The 23145-nt window shown below is 37.1% G+C and overlaps 2 protein-coding genes across 3 annotated transcripts; both read right to left on the reverse strand.

The window, feature by feature from the left end:
• Positions 1-2508: 2508 nt before the first annotated feature.
• On the reverse strand, positions 2509-7093 carry LOC109157001 (cation/H(+) antiporter 18-like). Of its 2 annotated transcripts, XM_019304888.1 has the most exons (4): positions 6939-7093; positions 6203-6448; positions 5118-6119; positions 2509-3855 (listed from the first exon to the last, which is right to left on the reverse strand). In XM_019304888.1, exons 2-4 carry the CDS (start codon positions 6443-6445, stop codon positions 2656-2658), a joined length of 2445 nt encoding a protein of 814 aa, XP_019160433.1. In that variant the 5' UTR covers positions 6446-6448; positions 6939-7093; the 3' UTR covers positions 2509-2655. The 2 variants fall into 2 exon arrangements, with proteins under 2 accessions (XP_019160433.1, XP_019160432.1); XM_019304887.1 differs by lacking the exon at positions 6939-7093 and having other exon boundaries at positions 6203-6514.
• Positions 7094-12392: 5299 nt separating this feature from the next.
• On the reverse strand, positions 12393-15398 carry LOC109157068 (F-box/kelch-repeat protein At3g61590-like). Its single transcript, XM_019304948.1, has 6 exons — positions 15363-15398; positions 14999-15061; positions 14763-14825; positions 14606-14674; positions 14457-14522; positions 12393-13848 (listed from the first exon to the last, which is right to left on the reverse strand). Exons 1-6 carry the CDS (start codon positions 15381-15383, stop codon positions 12652-12654), a joined length of 1479 nt encoding a protein of 492 aa, XP_019160493.1. The 5' UTR covers positions 15384-15398; the 3' UTR covers positions 12393-12651.
• Positions 15399-23145: the final 7747 nt, after the last annotated feature.

Genomic DNA, 23145 nt, shown 5'->3' on the forward strand with positions numbered 1-23145 from the left:
CGGGTTGTGTAATGGTACTAGGTTGATTGTCACCAAGTTGGCAGAACACGTAATAGAAGCAAAAATATCGACAGGTGATCATGCAGGTACTAGGGTGTTGGTTCCTCGAATGACTATGACACCATCAGGTCAAAGATTGTCATTCAAGTTTAAAAGAAGACAATTTCCATTAATGCTTTCATATGAAATGACCATAAATAAAAGTCAGGGACAAACATTATCTCATGTTGGATTGCTACTCAAGAAGCCCGCATTTGTGCACAAACAATTATATGTAGCGACATCTTGAGTAAGCAATCCTAAAGGTCTCAAAATTTTTGATTTATTGTGAATTAGATAATAGATGTAATAACCACTAATGTAGTTTAAAAAGAGGTCTTTAATAATTTGTAATTTAAAATCCATTCTCATTCTATTTCACTAACGCTTATTACTTTTTAGTTTGTTTAAATTCCAAATTTGAAATTATATATACTCAAATTATAACTTCCACATGAAAAATTGTTATTGTTATTTCATAATATAACAAACATAACTTAAATACTTATAAAAATTTTACCGTGCATCACACAGGTAAGTTGTTAGTAATAATAATAATCAGATAAAGTGAGAAGAAACATGAGAATTAAATAAATATTATTTATACAAAAGATAACCCGTTGTTAAGATTAGCCTAGCTAGTTAGTCACAAGTCTATATAGCTTCTCTAAGGTTGTATGGTCGAACTCCCGTATTTTGGAAACTGCTCTAAGGTTGAGTGTTTGAATCTCACAGCTTGGACATTCACATTTATCCCTTGGATTTATGATATCACTGAAGAAATGTGTTTTATTCCATCTCCATGATGTAGTCCAGGGAAAAAAGAGTATATGACGTATGTCAAATTGTGTTCATAATTTCATAATTGCATAACTATACATTCATAACGGCATAATTGTACATTCATAACGGCATAACTGTACATTCATAATCCAAAAAAAAATAACACCGTTAACGCCAAAACACGCGCGAAATTATTATTTTTTAACTAAATGACGCGTTACACCGGTTGCCTTGATAAAAACTTTAAGCTAAGAAAATTCAGTGGGAAAAACTTAGCTAAGGGAAAAAGAGTACAACCATAAGCCCAATATAAACCTTCAGTGCATGATATGTGTATATTATTCCTTTAATGAAATACTCCATCTTTAAGTCGATAATACTCGGCTTTTTTGAGTACTACTGACTCTGTAAAAATGTAATATATGTTCATAACTACTTTCTCAACCTACTGAAGCACAAAGAGTCAATACCGCCCCCATTGTTGATCGAACACATGACCTCCCATTTAGGAGAGTCATTTCGTGTCACTAGACCACAAGATCATTGGCTAAAAACTTCATCTTTAGATATGCGCTAATATCACCAAGCTGTTTATGTATTTCAATGGTGTTCATACCATCAATACTGACTGAGATAGTAAATGAATATTACCATTAGCAATTCTTTATTAAGCACACATAATGGTACATATTATTTCTTCTTCACGAGGATAATAACTTCATTTGTAACTCTTTAATGAGTACATGCATAATGACACATATTATATGCATATTCCTTCTTCAAGAACCTTTCATTGCAGCGTGGAAGAAGAAGCAACAACAACCTGCTATCTTCTCCATGTGCCATCTGTCGACATGACTGACCATTAGATCGGCGACAGTGACCAAACCATATCATCATGGCTCTACCCGTTTTCCACCATGGATGCTGGTTGAGCTAAGCCAGCACAACCGAACGACGATTAACTCGTTATTATGTCGGAGGTCAAAGCGAAGTCTCCTCATGCCAACCAAAACCACAACACCTCATGGTGCTGTCTTTCCAGCAGCGAACCAAAAGCTGCATCAGCAAACACCGCCGAAACCAAATAGCAGTGCCCTAAAAACGCTGCGTTGTACAACTGTTATACCTCTATTAAGGAACGCGCTAGTTGGTGTTCTAATGTAGCACCGAAAATGCTCTACTCGTCACCATCTTGTTACCTTGGTGCTTGTCATCTAAATACATCCAAATCAGAGACAGACAACTGCCGATTGCAGTCCGTTCTCCGACTGCAGCTACCCCACGGTGGTGCTGCTTAATTGCCGATTCTAGTTCACCGGCAACAAATCTAGTAGATTCCAAGTGGGTACTGTGAATACACGTGTCCGGAAAGAAGAAGAGCAAGGGAGATAGGAAATCTACGTATTTTTTGTATTATTATTTTAAATCCAAGTGACAATAATAATAAACACAAACCGATAAGTTACTTACTAAAAATGCCAATTCGTGAGCTTATTTGAAATTTATTCGAGCGGGATGGCTTTATTGTTATTCCCCAAATAATTAAATGATTTATTTTGTACTTTATCCCTTTGAAGAAATAGAGCACCAATCATAATGAGACCAAAAGTGAATTTTATTTCATTATTATAATGGCAAATAGTTACTAACTATTTAACAGAGAAGAGGTGAAAAACCGGGATCTCAACTTTAAACATGTTTTTTTGAATGTTAATGAAGCTAAAATTTAATTTATTTATTAAACCTATATAAAGTACCCTTTCACCGATTATTAAACCACAAGAATAATAGAATTTCCCACTTCTGTAAAAACCAAATGATCTGATCTCATCAAACGGATTCTTCTTTCCCTTTTTCTTCCTTGAGGGGATTTTTTTTCTTTAAATCTGTGCGATACTGCTGCACAATTAGTACCGATGCCGAAACAGCGAAGTCCGGGAATGTCAATAAGCTCCCGACCGGCCCCAACTCCGGGCACTCGCTCTTCATGCTCAACATTCCGGCCAACTCCCCCTCCGGCTGCCGTCCCACCACGAACATGTTGCACCGGCTGTGACCTTTGATCACCTCCGTCGTCTCCGCCGCGTCTTTCGCTTTCTTCTCCTCGAACTTCACCGAATCGTTTTTCGCGTGCGACAACCTGAACTCCGCCAGGAAAGTTTGGTCCTCCGACTTGTCCTCGATGATCGGCTTCCCCGGGTCGGTGCTGGAGCTCACCATCTTCCCGGCGACGGCGGGGTCGAGGATGAAACGAACCACGGTTATGCAGATCCCGGGGTGCTCCGCCATTCGGACGCCGTAAGATAGAGCCTCCCGGTCGTCGTGGCCGCCGAAGAACAACACCGCGATCTGGTAGTCAACGTTGCTGGCGGAAACGTGAGCCGTCCCGCCCAGCCCCCGGTCGACGAAGATCCCGACGGAGCACGGCGCGTGCTCCAGCACGCGCCGGTTGACGTGCATGAGCTCCGTCCGGGAGGTTTCGAGATGCCCGCTCAACCTATGGTGTTTATGGAAGGGGAGAAGAATCATGGCGACCCGCTTCCTCTCCCCGCCGGAAATAATGTCCTCGTGCATGCTGGAAATGGGGGAGATGGCGATGGTGGGGCGGATAACCACCTTGCTGAGATGCTCGAACGTCTCGAAAGCGACCACCACTTGGTCGGAATCAACGTTCTCCCCCTTCTTCCACAAGGGGAGCCCGTTCTTTCTCGCCTTGTGGCACATGAGAATGGCGGAGGATCTCTCGGAGAGCTGCATCAAGTGCATGGCGTAGACGCGGAGGCCTTCCCTCTTCTGGGTGCCGCGGGAGGCCTCGATCAGGTTGATGAGCGATGGGATGTTTCGGGTGCTGTGGAAACAGCACAGCAGACGGAGCTGCTTGCTGGGATCCTTCCGCTCTATCATTCTGTATTTGTATTCCGTTGTCGCCAGTTTTGCTGGCTTGTACACCGCTATCACCATTGGGGTTGTCATGAAAGTTGTGAACACCGCCATCAATACCATAATTGCAAATGTTTGGTCATTCAATACCTGCATGCCACCAACTTAACTTAATTAGCTTGCTAGCTAAGAAATGCGTATTGTGTTTGGTAAATAGCTGTTAGTTGTTAGCTGATTGTGTTAATGAGAAGGTATAACTAGTTGATAACATTACCTGTCGTAGCGGATAGCTGTTTGGTATATTTTCTTTTTTGAAAAAACTAATTGAAAAATTATCTTGGAGTAACTTTTTGAATTTTAGCATTTTGGAGTTGCAAAAAGCTAATTAACCAAACACTTATATTGATATTTTAACTAAATCAAACAAATAATAGTAATCAAATAAGCCAAAATTGGCCTATAGGCCAATTTTTTTACCAAACAGGGCTTATGTGTGCATCCAAGTTTTACTCCCGCACACAAAATCTTAATTTAGCTAGACACTTGTATTGAGACCCACATGAAAATAGTAACTTATCAGAACTCACCATATCATTGAGTAAAATTGAAGGAGTAAGATTTTGGAGTTAGTAAAACTCCATTTTATAGGACAGTCAGTAAATATAGTTTTTGTGATGTACTAAAGAAGTAAATGACTCATTTTAATTTGTAAGGACTCTAATGTGGAGATGCCTATTGTCATTTACTAGATAATTAAGCAAATGACTCAATTTGTAAGGGGTTTGAAGCAATATAGATGCCTATTGTTATTTACTTAATAATTATTAATTAGCAAATGATTGATCATTTTGTAAGGCGTCTAGAGCACTAAAAATGCCTATTGTCATTTAGTGTACTAAATAAGTAAATGACTCATTTTGTAAGGCAAAGAGGTTCATTTTATAATGTCAAATGACTCATTTGGTAGTAGTGATGATTGCATGAACTATAACTAGTCACATGAACTAGTTTGGTTAGTGTGAGTAGTCGTGTACTCTCATTCCTAAAAGAGGTGGGGAGTTTGAATCTTCTTTCGTATGGAAAAACAAATCTGGTTAGCATTTTGTCTCTTAATTGGGACGGCCTGGTGCGAATGAGGATTAGTCTAAGTATGGTACAGACTGAAAGAACTTGTTCAAGACACCTTATGACCTGACAAAAAAAATTAGTCACATGCGTATATACATGAAAAATGCTGTGTACTCCTATTTTCTACTCCCACATACAAAACCTTAATGTATTCCCACACACAAAACCTAAACATTTGTATTGGGACCCATATAGAAAAGGTAATGTATCAGAGCCCGCCACGTCAGTAAGTAAAACTGAGAGAGTAAAATTTGAAAGTAGATTTGTATACAGTATATACATACCCCTCTGTCCTTGCCAATGTTGAGGACAATGAGCTCCACTAGCCCTTTGGTGTTCATCAACAAACCGATAGTGGTAGCCTCCGCAACAGGCACTTTGCATAGGATTGCCACCAAAATAGTACCCACAATCTTCCCAAAACAAGAAGTAAAAGTCACCAAAACCAGAAGACCCCATGACTGAGCACCTTGAATGGTGGCCACATTGGTCTTCAACCCACTCGACGCAAAGTACAACGGCAGCAATAGCCCGGACACCAAATCCTCCACCTTCTCCACCAAAGCCCCAGAGAACGGCCCCTCATGAGGCACCAGAACCCCCAGCACGAACGCCCCAAACAACGCATGAATCCCTATAGTATCCGTCACGAACCCCGCCGCCAGCACCGCCGCCAGCGTAGTGCACACGTATATCTCGTCCACCGGCTCCCCCTCCGAGCACCGCCGCCCCATCCACCGGAAAATCGGCGGCGCAATCACCGTGCACAGCAACAAGAACGCGCTGGCGCTCAGCATCACCCAGAGCGAAACCAGCGGGGATTTCCCGTTCCCCGACAGCGCCACCGCCAGCGCCAGCAGAATCCACGCCACCACGTCGTTAACCGCCGCCGCCGACATCGCAATCTTCCCAACATCGGTTGTCAGAAGCTTCAGCTCCGCCAGAATCCGGGCCAAAACCGGGAAAGCCGTAATGGAAAGCGCCACTCCCATGAACACCAGAAAAGGCGCCTGGCTCACTCCTTTAGAAATGGTGGCTCTGAGAACGAAAGACGTCCCTATTCCTAACGCGAACGGGAGGCTAATCCCCGCAATAGCAATCGCCAAAGCTTTCTTCCCAGTCCGCTTCAAGGAATTCAAATCAAGCTCCAAACCCACCAAGAACAGAAAGAACAGAAGACCCAGATTCGCCAAAGTATCTAACACCGTCAAGCTTCTTTTCGGAAACACAACATCCAGAAAAGCTTTGCTGCGCCCAAATGCAGAAGGACCCAGTAAAATCCCTCCCTGAAACAAACATCATAAGCCATAAGTGTTTGATCAAAATATAATCTAACGATACTGAAACCAAAAATTTCCAGAAAACTTACGACAATCTCAGCAACGACACGAGGTTGTCTGAGTGGGCGGAGAAGATAGTTAAGGACTCGAGTGAGTGTAATGACCACACATATCTGTACGATAATGAGAGGAAGTGAGTAGTCAAGAGGATTGTCCCCTTGAAAAGAACCATCCGAGGTAGCCTTCATTGGAGGTGTACATTTCGGTGTTGAATTAGTAGCCATTTGTGATCCCAAATTAACCACAAACTTCTTCATATTAAGTTCTTCCATTGCCTGCACCCAAAACATGATCACCCACACAACCAAAATCAGTAAAAACACATAATAAAAAGGGTAAATTTTCACATGTTTTGGTATCAATCACTTCTCATTAGTTAACGCCGACAGAGATATATATATACATATTGTTTAACATATCTGATCCGACCTAGTACAAAAATCTTCCGACATTTTTTGTCTTCATTGGCAGACCCAAAAAAAAAATTCCTCATTTCAAGACAAGACAACATGCATGCAGAAGTTACGTGTTCTAAGCAAAAGAAACCATAGACATTTAGGCCTTCTTAAAAACTGCCACCTTTCCTTCCAATTCTGTACTGGTGCCTCCAGGAATCCATAAATGATAACCTTATTATTACCTCTCACCAAACATGCCACCTTTCCTTCCAATTCTTAATTTCCACAATGAATATGCTCACAGACACACACACACAGAGAAAGAAAGAGAGAAAATTAAAATTAAAAGAGAGATGAGAGGGAGGACCTGAGGCTGGATCTCTGTGTCTTGGAGAAAATTAAAGACTGCAAGAATTTGTTGAGAAGAAAAGTGGAAGAATTATTATGGAGAATTTATGCATGTATGTATATATGTGCAGGGTGATTTTATGTTTGAGTAGAAAGAGAATAGAAAGAGGTGAGTAGGGTGTTCCACAGTTTGAGGAGTTGTAGGGAAGAAACCTGTCTGAGAGAGATCTTTGACATCATTTTGCGTTTTTGTAGAACTGCATTATGTAAAAAATTACCACACATCCTTTTATGTACTGTTTCTTAGTTACTTCCTTGTCCACTTACTCTTAGTTAGGTTATGTTCGGGATAAATTTGGTTTAGATATCACATATGTTGATATACAAATATACGAGACTTCAAAGAAAATTATATATATATATATATATATATATATATATATATTTCACTCGAGTTAATTCCATTTTGGTTATAGATTTATATGTGGCAATCCATTTTTAGTCCTTTTTTTTTATTAGAACATCCTCATTTGGTCCTAGTATTATTGTGGCATGATCTTTCTTGGTCCCCGTCAACAAAATTGTTGAAATGATGTTAAATACAAGGACATTTCGATCTTTTTTCAAAAATCCATAATTGAAGACCAAAATGCCTTTGTATATATTTAACGATATTTAAATTGTTTTCTTAATAGAGGACTAAAAATGATCATCATGCCACAATAATACTATGATCAAAAGTTGATGTTCTAAAGGTCAGCTATAAATCTAGGACCAAAAATGGAATTAATTCTATTTCACTCACATTGAACATTTTTGAAAGCCAAATAACATTGGTGTATTATTGAATGAACATAGAAATAGAGTCAGGAGGGACAGAGTCCCAATACATAGACTGATCCTGATCGAAAGCTAACGAAGCTAAAGTATGAACATGTAAATTTAAAGTTCTAGAAATATAATTCAATGAACAGTGAGTAAATAACGATATAGACGTCATACATTGGTCAGCAATCACTCCAACATAGGACAAAGTAGTCGTAGAGCCTGAGTATATGGTATTCCGTAGTTCCACGCAATCCGTAAGAAGGTCTACCGCCAGTATATTGCGTTCCTTGAGCCATGAGAGAGCTTCCTTGCAAGCCAGTGCCTCTGCCATAAGGGGTGAGAAAGCACCGGGTAGTTTGCCACATTTTGCCGCCACAAACGATCCATCGTGACCTAACAACACAATTTCGTACGTGGCTTCTCCCGTGGGCTGTTTGTAGCCGGCATCGAAGAAGCATCTCGGCCTGGTGTGCGTCACGTTCGTCGGATATCAAGTCTAAAATATCACTCAAACTTTTGAATTTGTGATTAGTTTTATGATAATATAATTTTAAAAAGATGTATTCAAAAAAATATAATTTAAAAAAGATATTTAAAGCGGTCATTTTAAACAATATTTAAGTGGGTCCACTTTTGATATGGATCGGGTCAAAGTGGACTCCGTTTCTCTTAAGCAAAAGGTTTAATTTGATATATTATACACTCAAAACAAATAATTGGTGAATGAAAAGATGACACTACTACAAAAAAGGAATACAACGTCATCCAATCTATGTAGATTTTAGACTATCCCATGTAAAATGTCAATAAAATAAAGCAAATATTTTAAAAAACCGATTAAAACCGATGTAGAAAATATTTTTCAGCGTCAATTGTATGTAAAAACTGATGTAGAAAATATTTTTTAAAAATTCATTATACTATATCTGTCAGTTATTGTATTACCCGACGTGTACATCACTGCTGGAAATTATGGAATTTCCGACCACCTGAAAGATATCTTAAGTCAAGTCGAAAGTCTTGTTCCGACTACTTTTGGTATCCGGAAAAACTTTTGTTGCTATTTTCGACCACTTTTTGCTTTCAAATTGATTTAAGATCACTTTCAGGTGGTCAAAAATTTCATAATTTCCAGCAGTGTATGTGTGTATATCAGTTTAAGTTAAAATCGATGTCGTATATATATTTTAAAACTAGCTTAAACAATATACCCAAACCCCTTTCTATCCCTTTCAAAATTTCACTTCTTATTTTTCTTCCAAAGTTTCAAACTTTTCCAAAGCTTCCTACTACCCAACCCCCTTGTTGCCATCGATGTCACCAAGCCACAGCAAATATGTCGTTGCTACTCACTGAATCTTGATATGCTGTTGTAATAGTTTATAAGAATTTTATCTCAATTGTAGGTGGAAGTAGATTTTTGAATTTCGGACCAATTAGGAGGGAAGGATATTCGCATTCAAAAAAAAAAAAAGGAGGGAAGGATATTGATAATAGAGTAAATACTCAAAATGGTCCCCTCAACTACAGCTAAATTCACAAATTGATCCCTGACTTTCAATTTTAACCAATTAAGTCCTTAACTTTGTAATTTTAACACGATTTGGTCCTCCGTCTATTTGACCGTTTGTTGACCGTGATCTCTGAGGATATATATGTAATTTCACCACCGCCGCCCGCCCTCATTCGCTGTCGTGACACAGTCTATCGCCTAGCCGCCCTCATCTACTGCCATAACACACTCCACCACCTAGCCTTCACCTACTGCCACGACACAATCCACCGCCCAAACACCTTCGCATAATCCATCATTGCCGGCGCTACAACCCAATTTGCAATCTTCATTAGGTCCAACGCCACAAACAACTGCGTCTGAGTCTAATGGGCGGCGCCGCGATTCTCGTGTCCAACAAGAAGCGTGATTCGGTCGGGCCAAGTACTGGCTCATGCACGTGGTCCGCACGCACAAGGGCGACGACGATAAAGCCTACCACTGCATTTACGAGCAGGAAGATCCGCAAGGGAAAGTCGAAATCGACATCTCAAAAGACCTAATGGTGATCGCCGGTGAAGCCCTCAAATCCAACATAACCACAATCGGCCCGCTCGTTCTCCCATCGTCGGATCAGCTCCTCTTCCTCTTCACCCTAATCGACCGGAAAATCTTCAATCCCAAATGGAAACCCTACATTCCCAACTTCAAACAGGCCTTCGAACACTTCTGCATCCATGCCGGCGGCCGCGCCGTCATCGACGATCTCCAGAAGAACCTGCAGCTCTCGTCGAAGCACGTGGAGGCCTCCAGGATGACGATGCACCGGTTCGGAAACACGTCGTCTTCTTCACTCTGGTACGAACTCAACTACATTGAATCCAAACGGAGGATGAAGAAAGGCAACAGGATTTGGCAGATTGCTTTCAGCAGTGGATTCAAATGTAACAGTGCGGTCTGAAAATGAACCGGAACCTTAAAAAAACCGACGATGAACCATGAAATTACATATATATCCTCAAAAATCACAATCAACAAACGTTCAAATAGACGGAGGACTAAATCGTGTTAAAATTACAAAGTTAAGGACTTAATTGGTTAAAATTGAAAGTCGAAGATCAATTTGTGAATTTTGCCATAGTCGAGGGACCATTTTGGGTATTTAACTCTTGATAATATGAGGATGTCTTTTTCCTTTATTGCATTGCATGGATGGTGGATTTGGAAGCTTAATGTGCATTAATTTGAATATTGACTGCATTACCATAAAAAAGGTAAGAATTACAACTACCAAGTCTTAGGTGCATAAATTTAAACCTTAAGGTGCGTGAATTTACTTTTTAAGGTGTGCGATTTAAAGCTTAAGGTGTTACTTTGAATTACTACATCCAAGCCTTAGGTGTGTGAATTTAAAACTTAAGGTGCATCAATTTACTCTTTAAGGTGCATTGATTTAAAGCTTAAGGTGCATTGATTTAAATCTTAAGGTGCATCAATTTGAATTACTACTGCCAAACCTCAAGTGCATAAATTTAAAAATTAAGGTGTGTGAATTTACTATTTAAGGTGCCTGAATTTAAACCTTAAAGATTCATTACTCTGAATCATTAATGCCTTACAGTAAAAACTTGAAAATTACTACTGCCGAGCTTAAGGTGCGTGAATTAGTTTAAAGCTTAAAGTGCGTGGATTCAAAGCCGAAGGTGCATGGATTTAAAGTAAATTGCATAAATTAAACAATCAGTTGAGTACAAAGCACTACAGTAACACAACCACAAAAACATCTAGAAATAACTATAATCATAAACACCAAAAAAACCTAAAAACTATGATGATACAATCTTTTACTTAACCATAAGAATATTTTCATGATTAGGTGAAATTTACCTTGTTTAGACAATGTTCGTTGCTCTGGTTGGGGTACATTTTGTTTAGAAGTCATTAATCCTCTGTTCTAGTTAATCCTTCGTACCAAGTGTATTTTGATGATAGTGAGTGGTTGTAGATGGAAAAGAGACAATGACAGCAACTAGCAACGGAGGAGATCAATACACTTAACGCTATTTTCAAAACTTCGAAAACACACAAAGAGAATGCAACAATGGAGACTGCGTGGGAGAAAACAATGTAAAAGAGAATGCAACAATGGAGACTGAGTGGGAGAAAACGACATAGTGCAGAAGATTGCTTTGGATTTATTTTCCTTTTTTACCCCGCAGAGCCTAAACTGCCTTCCAAACCTCCGCCTCTCCAATTGCTTTGGAGTTTTTTTTTTTCTTTGGGTATATCTCTAGTTTTATTATTATTATTATTATTATTATTATTATTATTATTATTATTATTATCGAACTTTTTCCCTAGTTGGTATGATGGTATCATTTCAGGGCACTTGTGTGATTCCACACAATGAAAATGGAAGAGATAAATATGATTATTCTTTAACTGTGAGCAAACTTATAGGGAACAAGATATAGATTACATAATAAGACTATAAAAACTCACTTAGATTCAGAAAGTTTCTGCACTCCTTATAGTTATAAGGTACTTAACTCTATTCTACTACGGAGCATTATTTTTTATTGTTACGTTATTGTGTATTTGTGTTTTTTTACTTTCTATTGTGTATATGTTTCTTTATTCTGAAATAAGTATATGTAAAAACGGTCTGTCTAGCACTGTTGTAAAACTTTGTCTAGGCAGAAACAAAATAGGCAAAAGTTGCCATTTTAGGTTGCTTGTGAGTCCAAATAGTATTGTTTTATTTTCCTTATTCTTCTATTACTTTGATACTTTCTATGTGATTGCTAAATTCTAAGCATAGTACTTTTGGGCCCTGACTATCTCAAATTTTCAATCTATTTATTCTACCTTTTTCTTTTGCCGTGCCAAGGCAATGCAGAGTTAGGTCATTTTCGACCACTTTCAAGTGGTCAGAAATTGCTTGATTCCCAACAGTGGCTGCTTGGTCCTCCTTTGTCGACCCTCAAGTTACAAGGTAGAATTTACCTCGTACACACTCTTGAATAGTGACTATGGATTCCCCTCGTCACTCAAAAATGCTAGCAACGAAACTTCCCTAAAAAAGTGAGTGAGGAAACGAATGATTGACAACTCCACACACTAAAGTGCTGCATAAGGAATCAAGGACACCCATTGTTCCAAAAATCCACATGTTTATGATGAAACAATCCAAAATTCTTTAGCTCAGAAAACAAACATCCAATTCTTCTACAATGCTAACCCAAAACAAGTGGACACAACTTGTGAGAGTAGCATATTGAATGATGCATATATGATGCTTATTAGGCTCTAAAATGATATAGAAAGTAGCATATTGAATGGATGATGCTTATTAGGCTCTAAAATGATATAGAATTTGAATGCAATGATGCTAATGAAGCTAATTGCTGCTTCATCCTACTGAGACATCAAGCCGCGGATAAAAGCAAAAACCGGTGAAAATCTGGAGAGGATACTTCTTGTTCAATGGAAACCACGCCCACTTCCATTCTCTCGAGTTCATGTCAAACACGAGTGTGTTAGTCCCTCCATACGTGTGGATGTATATAGTGTCGCCACCACCACAGCTACCAAAAACATCGTCTAACTCTCCAAACGCGTGCAACATCTTTGGTAGAACACGCACAACTTCTTCCCACTCGGTCCCTTTGAGAACCCAAATGCCAATTCCAGTGATCACCCCGTGTCGACCAGGTATGCCAGTGCCTCCCACCATCACCAACTTATCCTGCACGTTCATTAGTCGCCCACAGGTGATAGTGAAAGGAATATTGATTATCGTGGTGTCTTCTGACTTGTCGTTAGATGGTAGAGGACCGAGATCATAAACCAATACGCCGTGCTGATCCCCTGGCAAAGCAGTGGTAGAAAGGACTAGCAAATATAACATCCCATTCAAAATGACACAGTCACCTCTTCCCTTCCAGTCCTGCAAAGTTTTCTTCTGGCAATTCCACATCGATGTTTCAGAAGAATAAACGTTTATCAACACATCATACCCCATCGATCTCACAACGCTAATAGTATATTGGCTCGAATTTGGTTCCACCGAGAACGCCAGGCCATGGTATTCAAAATTCTTTTCACCCAAAGGCAACACGAGTTTCTTGTACCTATTAGTCATCAGATTGCAAACAAGAAGATCACCTGCGCAATCTGTATCTATATAGCACACTAGACCATGTGAGGAAGCGATTTCACTGTCGTGCTTCACCTTAAACGGCAACTCAAAGTTATACCATTTGCTTACAACCGGGTTATAGAGAAAGCCAACAGGGTAATGAGGGATGTGAGGGTTGGCGGACATGAAGTACCAAGGTTTCTTCGAAAGGCCACCCGATATGTATTCTTGAAACCTTTTGGAAACCACAATTTCATTCCACAGTTTGCAAACAGAACGTGCTTTCAAGATGTTACGAAACGGAAGGAGGGTTAAAATTTGCTCTTGCAATTCAATAGGGAATATATCCATTGAAACGCTGCTTTCTTGGGCATCATCTTTGATAATTGTTTTATCGTTTTCACCTTCAACAAATTCATTATCTGATGACCAGGATGAATGTCCACCCATATGTAATTTTTGACACTCCTGAGAGATAGATATATAAGATCACAGAAGGAGGACAAAACTTAGTCACGTATACTATAGACATAAGAGATATTAAAGTTCATCTTTTAAGATTACTAAAGATTTCAAGCCCCTCTAAAGAATCCATAAGCAAATACAGAGTAATAGATATATAATGAAGAGCAGCAAGGTCCACGAGTTCGTATCCTAGCCTTCTTGGTATAAAACCGGTCAGTTATGAGCAACCTAGGCTGGTTTACGTACTTGTGATCCTTTGCTGCCTAGGGTCACAAGGCGGGGTTTACCAGTGCACACCCTCGGATAATGACTGTGAATTTCCTTCGTCACCCAAAGAGCAACAATTGTCATGGCTAGAATCACATAATTGCAAGATAGGCTTCTTAATGCATAAATAGTGCATATTAACCACTTGAGTATCAAGAACTAACAGATATGAAGCAATATATATATATATATATATATATATATATATATATATATATATATATGATTCTTCATCATAATCAAGAAATTAATCCAAATTGCAAGCTAATTAAGGAACAACAAGTATTTAACATAAAGAAGCAAATTCACAGTGTTAGAAGAATCATTAGCAAAAAAGATCACACCTTTGCTAGATTTGAAGCTACAGAATCATCTTCCCATCCACTGCTTTCACCATATGGGATTCTTCCCTATAAGCATTAACAACTTATAAAGAAGGGAAACAAAATATAGAAAACAAAGTAAATAATCAAAAAAACAACACAAACAATACCTTGGTTCTGTAAAAATAGTTATCCCATAGCCATGGGTTCTTCCTTCTGAGCCTAGCTCCTAATTCTCTCTGCGCACCAAGAAAAGGAAGAGGGAGATAAACTGTTTAACTGAAGAATCAGGGGTGGAGAGAAGAATATAATGCATGATAATATTACCTTGTCCATTTCTAAAGTAACATGCGATTTTAATCGATTATCTTTCTTCACAATCCAAAGTTCCTGTTCAATATTCAGAGGGTGAGAATATAATTAGATTCTACTAAAATCACAATTTCACATTACTCATTCTTAAATCAGCTTTCTGCGTCTGTTGTACAATAGACGCAGATACAACAGACGCAGATAATTATTATCTTTCTTTGTTCCCACAACTGATATCCATTTAGGCTTACCTTCTTTGTTCTTGAAGAAGTATTTGATCGTAAGTGATTATCTTTCTTTTCGATCCAATATCCCTATTCCATATTAAAGTGAGAAAAAATATCAATATAAAAATTGGCATTATTATCACTATTCTTTCTGGGCATTCCTCTCTATTCTTACAAATAACAAACGGATTGGAATTGAAGAAGCTAATCTTTTGATTTAAAACTAGAAAAACATTACAAACCCACATCTAAAATCTTAGAATTATAAAGCAAAGAAGAAGCAAATTCAAAGATGGAGGATTCTACAACATCATCATACCTTGTCATTTGAGTTGTGTTTAGTTGCCCATGAATAAATTCATGTTTTATGTTTGATATAACAACTAACCTTCTTGAGATTTGCTTCCATTTTTTTACGGGAGAAACCCGATAGCCCTGATTAGTTGTCTATCATCCTAGCTTCATCATCCAAATCTTCCATAAGAATAGGTATTTGAATTTAAAAGAGAGAAATCTATATCTCAAGTGTCTAATATAGTGGGCTGTATTTAGTAAGTATTTGTGCAAATAGGGAAAAATATATGTAGAAAAGGTAAACCAAGAATAACAGAAAGGAAATATTTATGTTACTCCGTTATTTTCAAATTTTGCTTTTAATATTATAATCCTGTTTTAGTATGAAATTTTCAAACTTACCTAAAATTTTCAGTTTTAATTACTTGATTATTTTGTCCAAGTATAGAATTGGTATTTAAACGAGAGAATTCTACATTTTTAAGTGCCTAATATAGACCAGGACTATGTGGTCTAATGGTACCCGGGTTGAACTTCCATTTGGAATGTTGTAAGTTTGAGCCTCAATGGAAGTAGGTTGAGAAAGTATATGAACAGATACTACAATGTAATAGAGCTAGTAGCATTCAAAAAAAAAAAAGTGCCTAATATAGTGTGCCATACTTAATTAGTAAATTAGTTATGAAAAATAATATATGTTGACAAAGTAATTAACGAATAACAATATGGCCCTGTTTGGTAAAATGGCTGTTAGCTGTTAGTTGATTGCGTTAATTAGAGGGTATAAATAGTTGATAATATTAGCTGATTGTAGAAAAGTGTTTGGTAAATTAGCTGTTAGCTGATAACTGTTTGGTATAATTTCTTTTCTCAAAAAAGCTAATTGAAAAAGTTGCTTGGGGTAGCTTTTTGAATTTTAGCATTTTGGAGTTGCAAAAAGCTAATTAACCAAACATTTATATTGATATTTTAACTAAATCAAACAATTAATAGTGGTCAAATAAGTCAAAATTGGCCTATAGGTCAATTTTTTACCAAACAGGGCCTATATCATAACCGACGTTTGGTTGGAATAAGGGAATTACGTGGGAAAAGAATTGTAATTCCATGGGAGATGAACTACGGAGAATAAAGTGAGAATTTAAATTCCAGTGTTTGGTTTACATGAATAAAATTACTGGGAATTTCAATTCCAATGTTTGGTAAACATGGGAATTGAAAGGTAATAACAGAGCGTTTGGTTGGAAGGGGGGAATTATGTGGTAAAGGAATTGAAATTCCATGGGAGATGAATTACTGAGAATAAAGTGTGAATTTAAATTCCAGTGTTTGGTTTACTGGAATAGAACTACTAGGAATTTCAATTCCAATGTTTGGTATACATGTGAATTGAAAGGGAATATAAGTAGTATAAAGTTCAAAATGTTCATTCTTGTTGTCAGACATCAATTTTAGGTTTAAAAATGAGAGGGTAATTTTGTCTCATCATTATCTTTTTTTCTTCCCAAGATCCATGGAATTAAAATCCCAAGGGGGGCATGGGATTTTAATTCCATGAAAATGAGGGAATTGTAATTCCGTGGAATTGCAATTCCTTCCAACCAAACTAAGGAATTTAGTAGCCTTTGGAATTATGTGGGAATTAAGCAATTGTTATGTTGTGAGCATGTGCTCACCTTGCATGGTGCGCACAAATCTATATCCATAATTTATATACTATAAATCCATAATTTCTATACTGTATATTCATAATTTCGAGACTCTTGGTGAACTAAAATTTATACTTTAGATTCATAATTTCTAACCACGAATATATATATCCATAATTTCTATACTGTAGATCCATAATTTTATACTGTATATTCATAATTTCGAGACTCTCGGTGAGCTAAAATTTATACTTTAGATTCATAATTTTAGCTCACCGAGAATCTAGAAATTTATGGATCTACAGTATATAAATTATTGATATACAGTATAGAAATTATGGATATAGATTCGTGTGCACCATGTACATGGTGAGCACATGCTCCCAGCATAATTTGTTGGAATTAAGTAGGAATGGAATTTAAATTCCCTCCAATCAAACGCTCTGTAAAGGAATAATTTATGTTGAAAAATTATTTTGTAGACTTGGATCCAAAATATACAATTTACATACTGAAATGTTCTCAATTTACATACTGAATGTTTACAATTTTATAAAAAGTAAATTGTGAACATTCAATATGGAAATTATGTATTTTGAATCTGAATCCATCTTGCAAGGTGCACCCTGATCCATGGTATAACAATTCGTCTACTATTTATACTCCATCAATTTTCAAGTTTTGCTTTTGAGCCTTATTTTAGTATGAATTTTTTTCCGCCTAAATTTTTGAACTCTACTTGATTATTTTTTCACACAAATTAATTGTTATTGTTGGGTTTGGATATAAGAAAATGGGAGGAAAAAGCAGGTAGTTATATATATATATATATATATATATATATATATATATATATATATATATAGGGTTGCATTCACATGAAAACACCATTAAAATACAAACATGTGGACATATACTGTGCACACACCTAAATGCGGGTGTGCACACGTCTGTTGACGACAGTGCACACACTTAAATGTGGGTGTGCACACATCTGTGGTATGTATGTGTGAATCCACAGTATTTGGGTCAGTGTGCACACGTCCATGAACGACCGTGCACACAGGCGGACACAACACACAAAAACATAAAAACTAATCACAACCTTAGATTCCAAAATCCAACGATCCAGAAATGTCCACACTTTTGTATTTTAAGTCATGTTTTTACATGAATGTAATTCTATATATATATATATATATATATATATATATATATATATATATATATATATATATATATATATATATAACGGAGTATATAATTTTATTCAAATTCATTTTTTTTTTTAAAATTAAGTTTGTGTCAATTTATTTTGTAGACTATAAAAATTAGTAAAGTTAAAGATGAAACTTAAAACTAATTACAAAAAGGAAAATGATATATGCACTTAAGAGATTAAAACTCACGCCATGTATCTTGATTTTGTTAGAGAAAGATACTAGATGTTCTCTCACACTCAAAATTTTGATGTAAACACTTTTACATGGGCTCATATGAAGAAAAAATAAGAGTTAATGACCGATTTAGTCCTCCGACTATTGCGAAACTACCAATTTGATCCTCGACTATCATTCTTATCCAATTAAGTCCTCAACTTTACAATTTTTACTCAATTTCGTCCTCCGTCTCTTTGGCTGTGAAATCTCCGTTTAAATGAAGGAGAATAACGTAAATACATAGCTATCGTGGTGGGGCCTGTCAAATGATCACTTTTTCGTTTCCCTTTCTTTCTTTTTGCTGATCTGCTCGTTCCCCTTCTCCTTCTTTTTCTTTCTTTCTCTTTCTCTTCTGTTTTCTTTCTTCTTTTTCATGTTTTCCCAGAAGCCATGAAGACGAGATCACATCACATCGTGTTGCCCTCGTCGGAAAGCCATACACAGTAGTCACTGCCACCAGCTTCTATAACTATAGTCATAGACAGAGCAGGAAAAATGCAGTAAGGAGCTTTCATAAATCCATGCCCGTGTTTGTTTGTATGTATGAATATATTTCGGAGTAATATATATTATTTCTCAAAGAGGATGACAGTTGTTGTTTATTCGGATGAAATCAAGCTGGCAAGGATAGCATTCTCGAACTCCAATGCCTAGCTCTCTGAAAATGCATATTTCATTCCCAACCCAGCGGCCAAATCCGACAGCTCCCGCAGAACCTCGACCACCGTTCTCGTACTTCTGTAACTTCGGTCGGCCGTTGTCGCTGACGAGGAGAAGTTCGGGCTGGATGATCTCAGAGGGGACTTTCCCCAACTGCCCCCCTCGTCCTATTCAAGAAAGGTATTAGTGAACTGCAACTGCAACTGCCCGCTTTTCTTGAGGGAAATCTCGTTGTCCGGCAGGTTTATCGACATCCACAGTTTCGACTTTCGACGATGATCCATAGATTTAGCACTGAGGTGAATATGAGTATCCTGTCTGAAATCATCGTTGCCCAAGTCGAAGCTGGCTGATTTCGTCACCTTGGGGACCACCGGCGCCATGGAGAAGAGCCCGACGTTGAACGGAGAATGGACGAGGGGGGCGGCTAGGGACTATCGATAAACCTGCCAGCGACTATCGATAAATCTTCCAGCGACTATCGCGTTGGGCACTCGGATGAACTGACGCTTCGTTCCTAGTTCCCAATTCACCATGGAGAAGAGGCCGACATTGAACGGAGAATGGGCGAGGGGGCGACCGGCGATTATCGATAAACATGCCGTCAACTATCGCCATGGCCACTCGGATGAATGGATGCTTCGTTCCCAGTTCCTAGTTCCCAGTTCGCCATGGAGAAGAGGCCGGAGATTTTTTAGGATTCCGACGGAGGCTTCACGAGCTGTAAACTGTAAAGTCTATTTACATTATTGTCCTTCATTTAGACGGAGACTTCACAGCCAAAGAGACGGAGGACGAAATTGAGTAAAAATTGTAAAGTTGAAGACTTAATTGGGTAAGGATGATAGTCGAGGATCAAATTGGTAGTTTCGCAATAGTCGGAGGACCAAATCGGTCATTAACTCAAAAAATAATCTATCAATGCCCGCCACATCAGAGAGTAAATTTGAAGGAGTAAAATTTGAGATTACATATAGTAAAATTCTAAAAATTGTGGCCCACAATTTTTTGAAGGAATCGAAGGGTGACATGTAAGTAGGGAAAAGAAAATAGAGTAGAATGTGGGAGTATATGTAGTAGTAGTAGTCAAACATGGGTGGTTGGATTTATTTTTATAATACCTAAAATTAAATTATTTTTTTTTTCATATTTAATTTATTTTAGTAATAATATAATTACGTAAATCAAATTACATATCGATTTTTTTAAAAAAAATTACAGACAAACGAGTCATATATTGTTCAATTAATTGAGTGATATTGCACTAATCTTATAATCAAATAAATATATACTTTCAAATATTAGAATTATTTATAATTTCATCTTTAATTTTATTATTTAAATATATAATATATACAAAAATTCCGTATATCGCACGAGTAATTGTGCAATTATTTATTCGAATTCAAGCAAAAATAACATCAGAAAATATAATCGCTCTAACTCATTTCATTAATTGTACTAAATAATATTCGTTGTTATAATTTATATAATTGTATATCGATCCAAATATTTTTAAAATATTATAACAAATTCATTTCGTACAACGCACGAGTGAATATACTAATTGATAATTGATATACTAATTGATAATTGATAATAATAATAATACCCAATATAATAAAATATTATTATAATCATAGACAATTCCCAGTCAACTTTAGTTCAACGTCAATAAAATCAAGGTGGTACTAGCAAGCAACTTCACAACCCCAATCCAAATACACAGGCACATGGCTGATGAAGGCCTAGCAAGTAGCATCCCTACTAGGGAATAATTCTTGATTTATGTCCATAGAAAAAATTTGAGATTAGATTTTTTTACTTGGTTCTTCTTTCTGCAAAACAAGAAATATTGTCAGGAATTAAAATAAAAGAAAATAATAATAATAAAAAAAAAACAGCATCGTGCTTGGCCTGTCGTCCCAGCAATTGTGTGTTTTTCACGGACCCATTGGAACGCATCAGAGTGACTGCCAGCTGATTGTCACTCTAACTTTTAAACACGTTATTATTATTATTATTATTATTATTATTATTATTATTATTATTATTATTATTATTATTATTATTATGTTGTCAGATTCTTTTTTTATTATTCCACATTTTTATCTCTTTCTCAATTGCACTTATCATTTTCTAAATAATGTTGTCAGAAAAAATCCTTGGCATGGAAATTTACAGGGATAGAGGTGAAAGGAAGTTGTGGCTAATTCAACAGAGTTGTATAGAGAAAGTTCTTGACAGATTTGGGATGAGTAAGTCTAGACTGGTTAGTACCCAAGCAGTTAATGAGATAAAAAATATGACAAAGGTTCCTTATGCTAGTGTAGTTGATTGTTTAATGTATGCAATGCTTTGTACTCGACCTGATTTGGCTCATATTGTTAGCCAAGTTAGTAAGTACATGTCTAAACCTGAGAAGCAACACTGGGAGGCAGTTAAGTGCATTCTCTAGTACTTAAGGGGCACTATGGGGCATGATATTGTATTTGGGAGTCAATAGAGTGAGCTTATACTCATTGGATATATGAATTCTGATTATATTGGTGACATGGAAAATAGACATTCTACAACAAAGGTATGTCTTTACTCTTGGGTGTAATCCTGTTTGTTGGAGGTCATTAGTTCAGTCTGTTGTAGATTTGTCTACAACTGAAGCAAAATACATGGGTATGACTGAATCAGCTAAAGAGAATTTTGTGGCTTTCAGGTTTGATTAAGGAATTGAGTATTGAGCAAATAATCTATTGAGTTCAATTAAAATCTAAAATTTAGTGTAGAGTTCAAGTTTTTAATTTATAGCAATGTGATTAATGTATAACTTTAAGTGTAAACAAATAAGTTATGTTTATATAAGTAAATGTGAGTAGAAAAAATAAAATATGATGATAAGTAAAATAATATGATAATAAAACTAATCATAGTAATGAATAAATATGAGAATAAATAATGATGGAAATGTGATTGTAATGATATATAACCAAATGGTCAACCCCAATCACAACATGAGAGATGATCAAAATACACACTGGACCCCCTCCAAGGACCACATGTGTACTTTGAATGTTGATGCTAGTGTCAAACCAGCCACTACGCAAGCTGGGTATGGAGGTGTCCTTAGAGGAGCTAATGGCGCTTGGATGGGAGGATTCTGTGGAAAGTCTACCAACGAGGATATTGATGTCGCTGAAGCAGAAGCCATCTCAAAAGGCCTTGCTTGGGCTTGGAGAATTGGAGTCAAGGAGGTGGAGCTCCAATCTGACACTAAACGGGTAATCGAGTGGATCTCCAATAACTCGGAGATAAGAGGTCCCATCTCGGTGTACATTGAGGAAGCAAGACAATGGCTAACAAGAAGCTGGAAAGTGTCTATACGACGCACTGTCCGAGAACAAAACGAATGTGCCGATGCCGCTGCCTCCCTGGGAACGATGATGGATGGAGATTGGAGAGAGTTCAATCGGTGTCCCCCTGGTATAGAAGAGCTGATCAACCGTGACCACTTACGTTGTTCTTGGTCGCGCAATGAAGGCAACTAGTTTGCTCCCGGGGTCCCCCCCTCCTTACGATCTAAAAAAAAAATGATATATAACCAAATATATAATAGATATTATATTTTCCAATTAGAAAACATTTTTTTTATTATTATTTATACTTGGCAACAAGCGACGGAACGCAAATGACCTGTAATAGCATCATTTATCAGTTTTTTTGGCTTCATTACCTCAATATAACATGTTAAAATATGTAATTGTACTTTTTAAAAATTTAGGGACTTAATTGACTTTTCTGGTAAAATTTAGGTGCTTATTTCAACCTTTTCCTTTGATTTAGGAATAATTTTTAATAATAAACTATAAAATTAAAAAATAAAAATAAATTTAAATTTAAAAAAAAAAAAAAAAAAAGAAAAAAGAACAAAGGGGTGACGTGAGACGAAGGACCTGTCTGACTCACCCCCCTTCTCCCCTTCCTTTGTCTCCGGTTGGAGCCGGAGGAGGAGCGGGGAAGGGGGTGGAGTTTTTTTTTTTTTAAAAAAACTTTTTAAAAATTTTAAATTTTAATTTTTAAATATTATTAAAAATTCTTTAAAAATGCCAACTCACCTTCCACATCAGGCAACCTG

Source organism: Ipomoea nil, unplaced genomic scaffold, assembly GCF_001879475.1.
Source record: "Ipomoea nil cultivar Tokyo-kokei standard unplaced genomic scaffold, Asagao_1.1 scaffold2761, whole genome shotgun sequence".
NCBI lineage: Eukaryota > Viridiplantae > Streptophyta > Magnoliopsida > Solanales > Convolvulaceae > Ipomoea > Ipomoea nil.

What these genes read in the sequence shown, in the direction of transcription:
- LOC109157068 (XM_019304948.1), bottom strand. Translation starts at nt 15,383, where the DNA reads ATGGAAGCAAATCTCAAGAAG. An exon ending in TTACTTTAGAAATGGACAAG is followed by an intron (nt 14,675 to 14,762) that starts GTAATATTATCA and finishes CTTGGTGCGCAG; the next exon opens with AGAGAATTAGGAGCTAGGCT. An exon ending in ACTATTTTTACAGAACCAAG is followed by an intron (nt 14,523 to 14,605) that starts GTATTGTTTGTG and finishes TAATGCTTATAG; the next exon opens with GGAAGAATCCCATATGGTGA.
- LOC109157001 (XM_019304887.1), bottom strand. Translation starts at nt 6,463, where the DNA reads ATGTTTTGGGTGCAGGCAATGGAAGAACTTAATATGAAGAAGTTTGTG. An exon ending in GTGTCGTTGCTGAGATTGTC is followed by an intron (nt 6,120 to 6,202) that starts GTAAGTTTTCTG and finishes TGTTTGTTTCAG; the next exon opens with GGAGGGATTTTACTGGGTCC. An exon ending in ACATTGGCAAGGACAGAGGG is followed by an intron (nt 3,856 to 5,117) that starts GTATGTATATAC and finishes GGTGGCATGCAG; the next exon opens with GTATTGAATGACCAAACATT.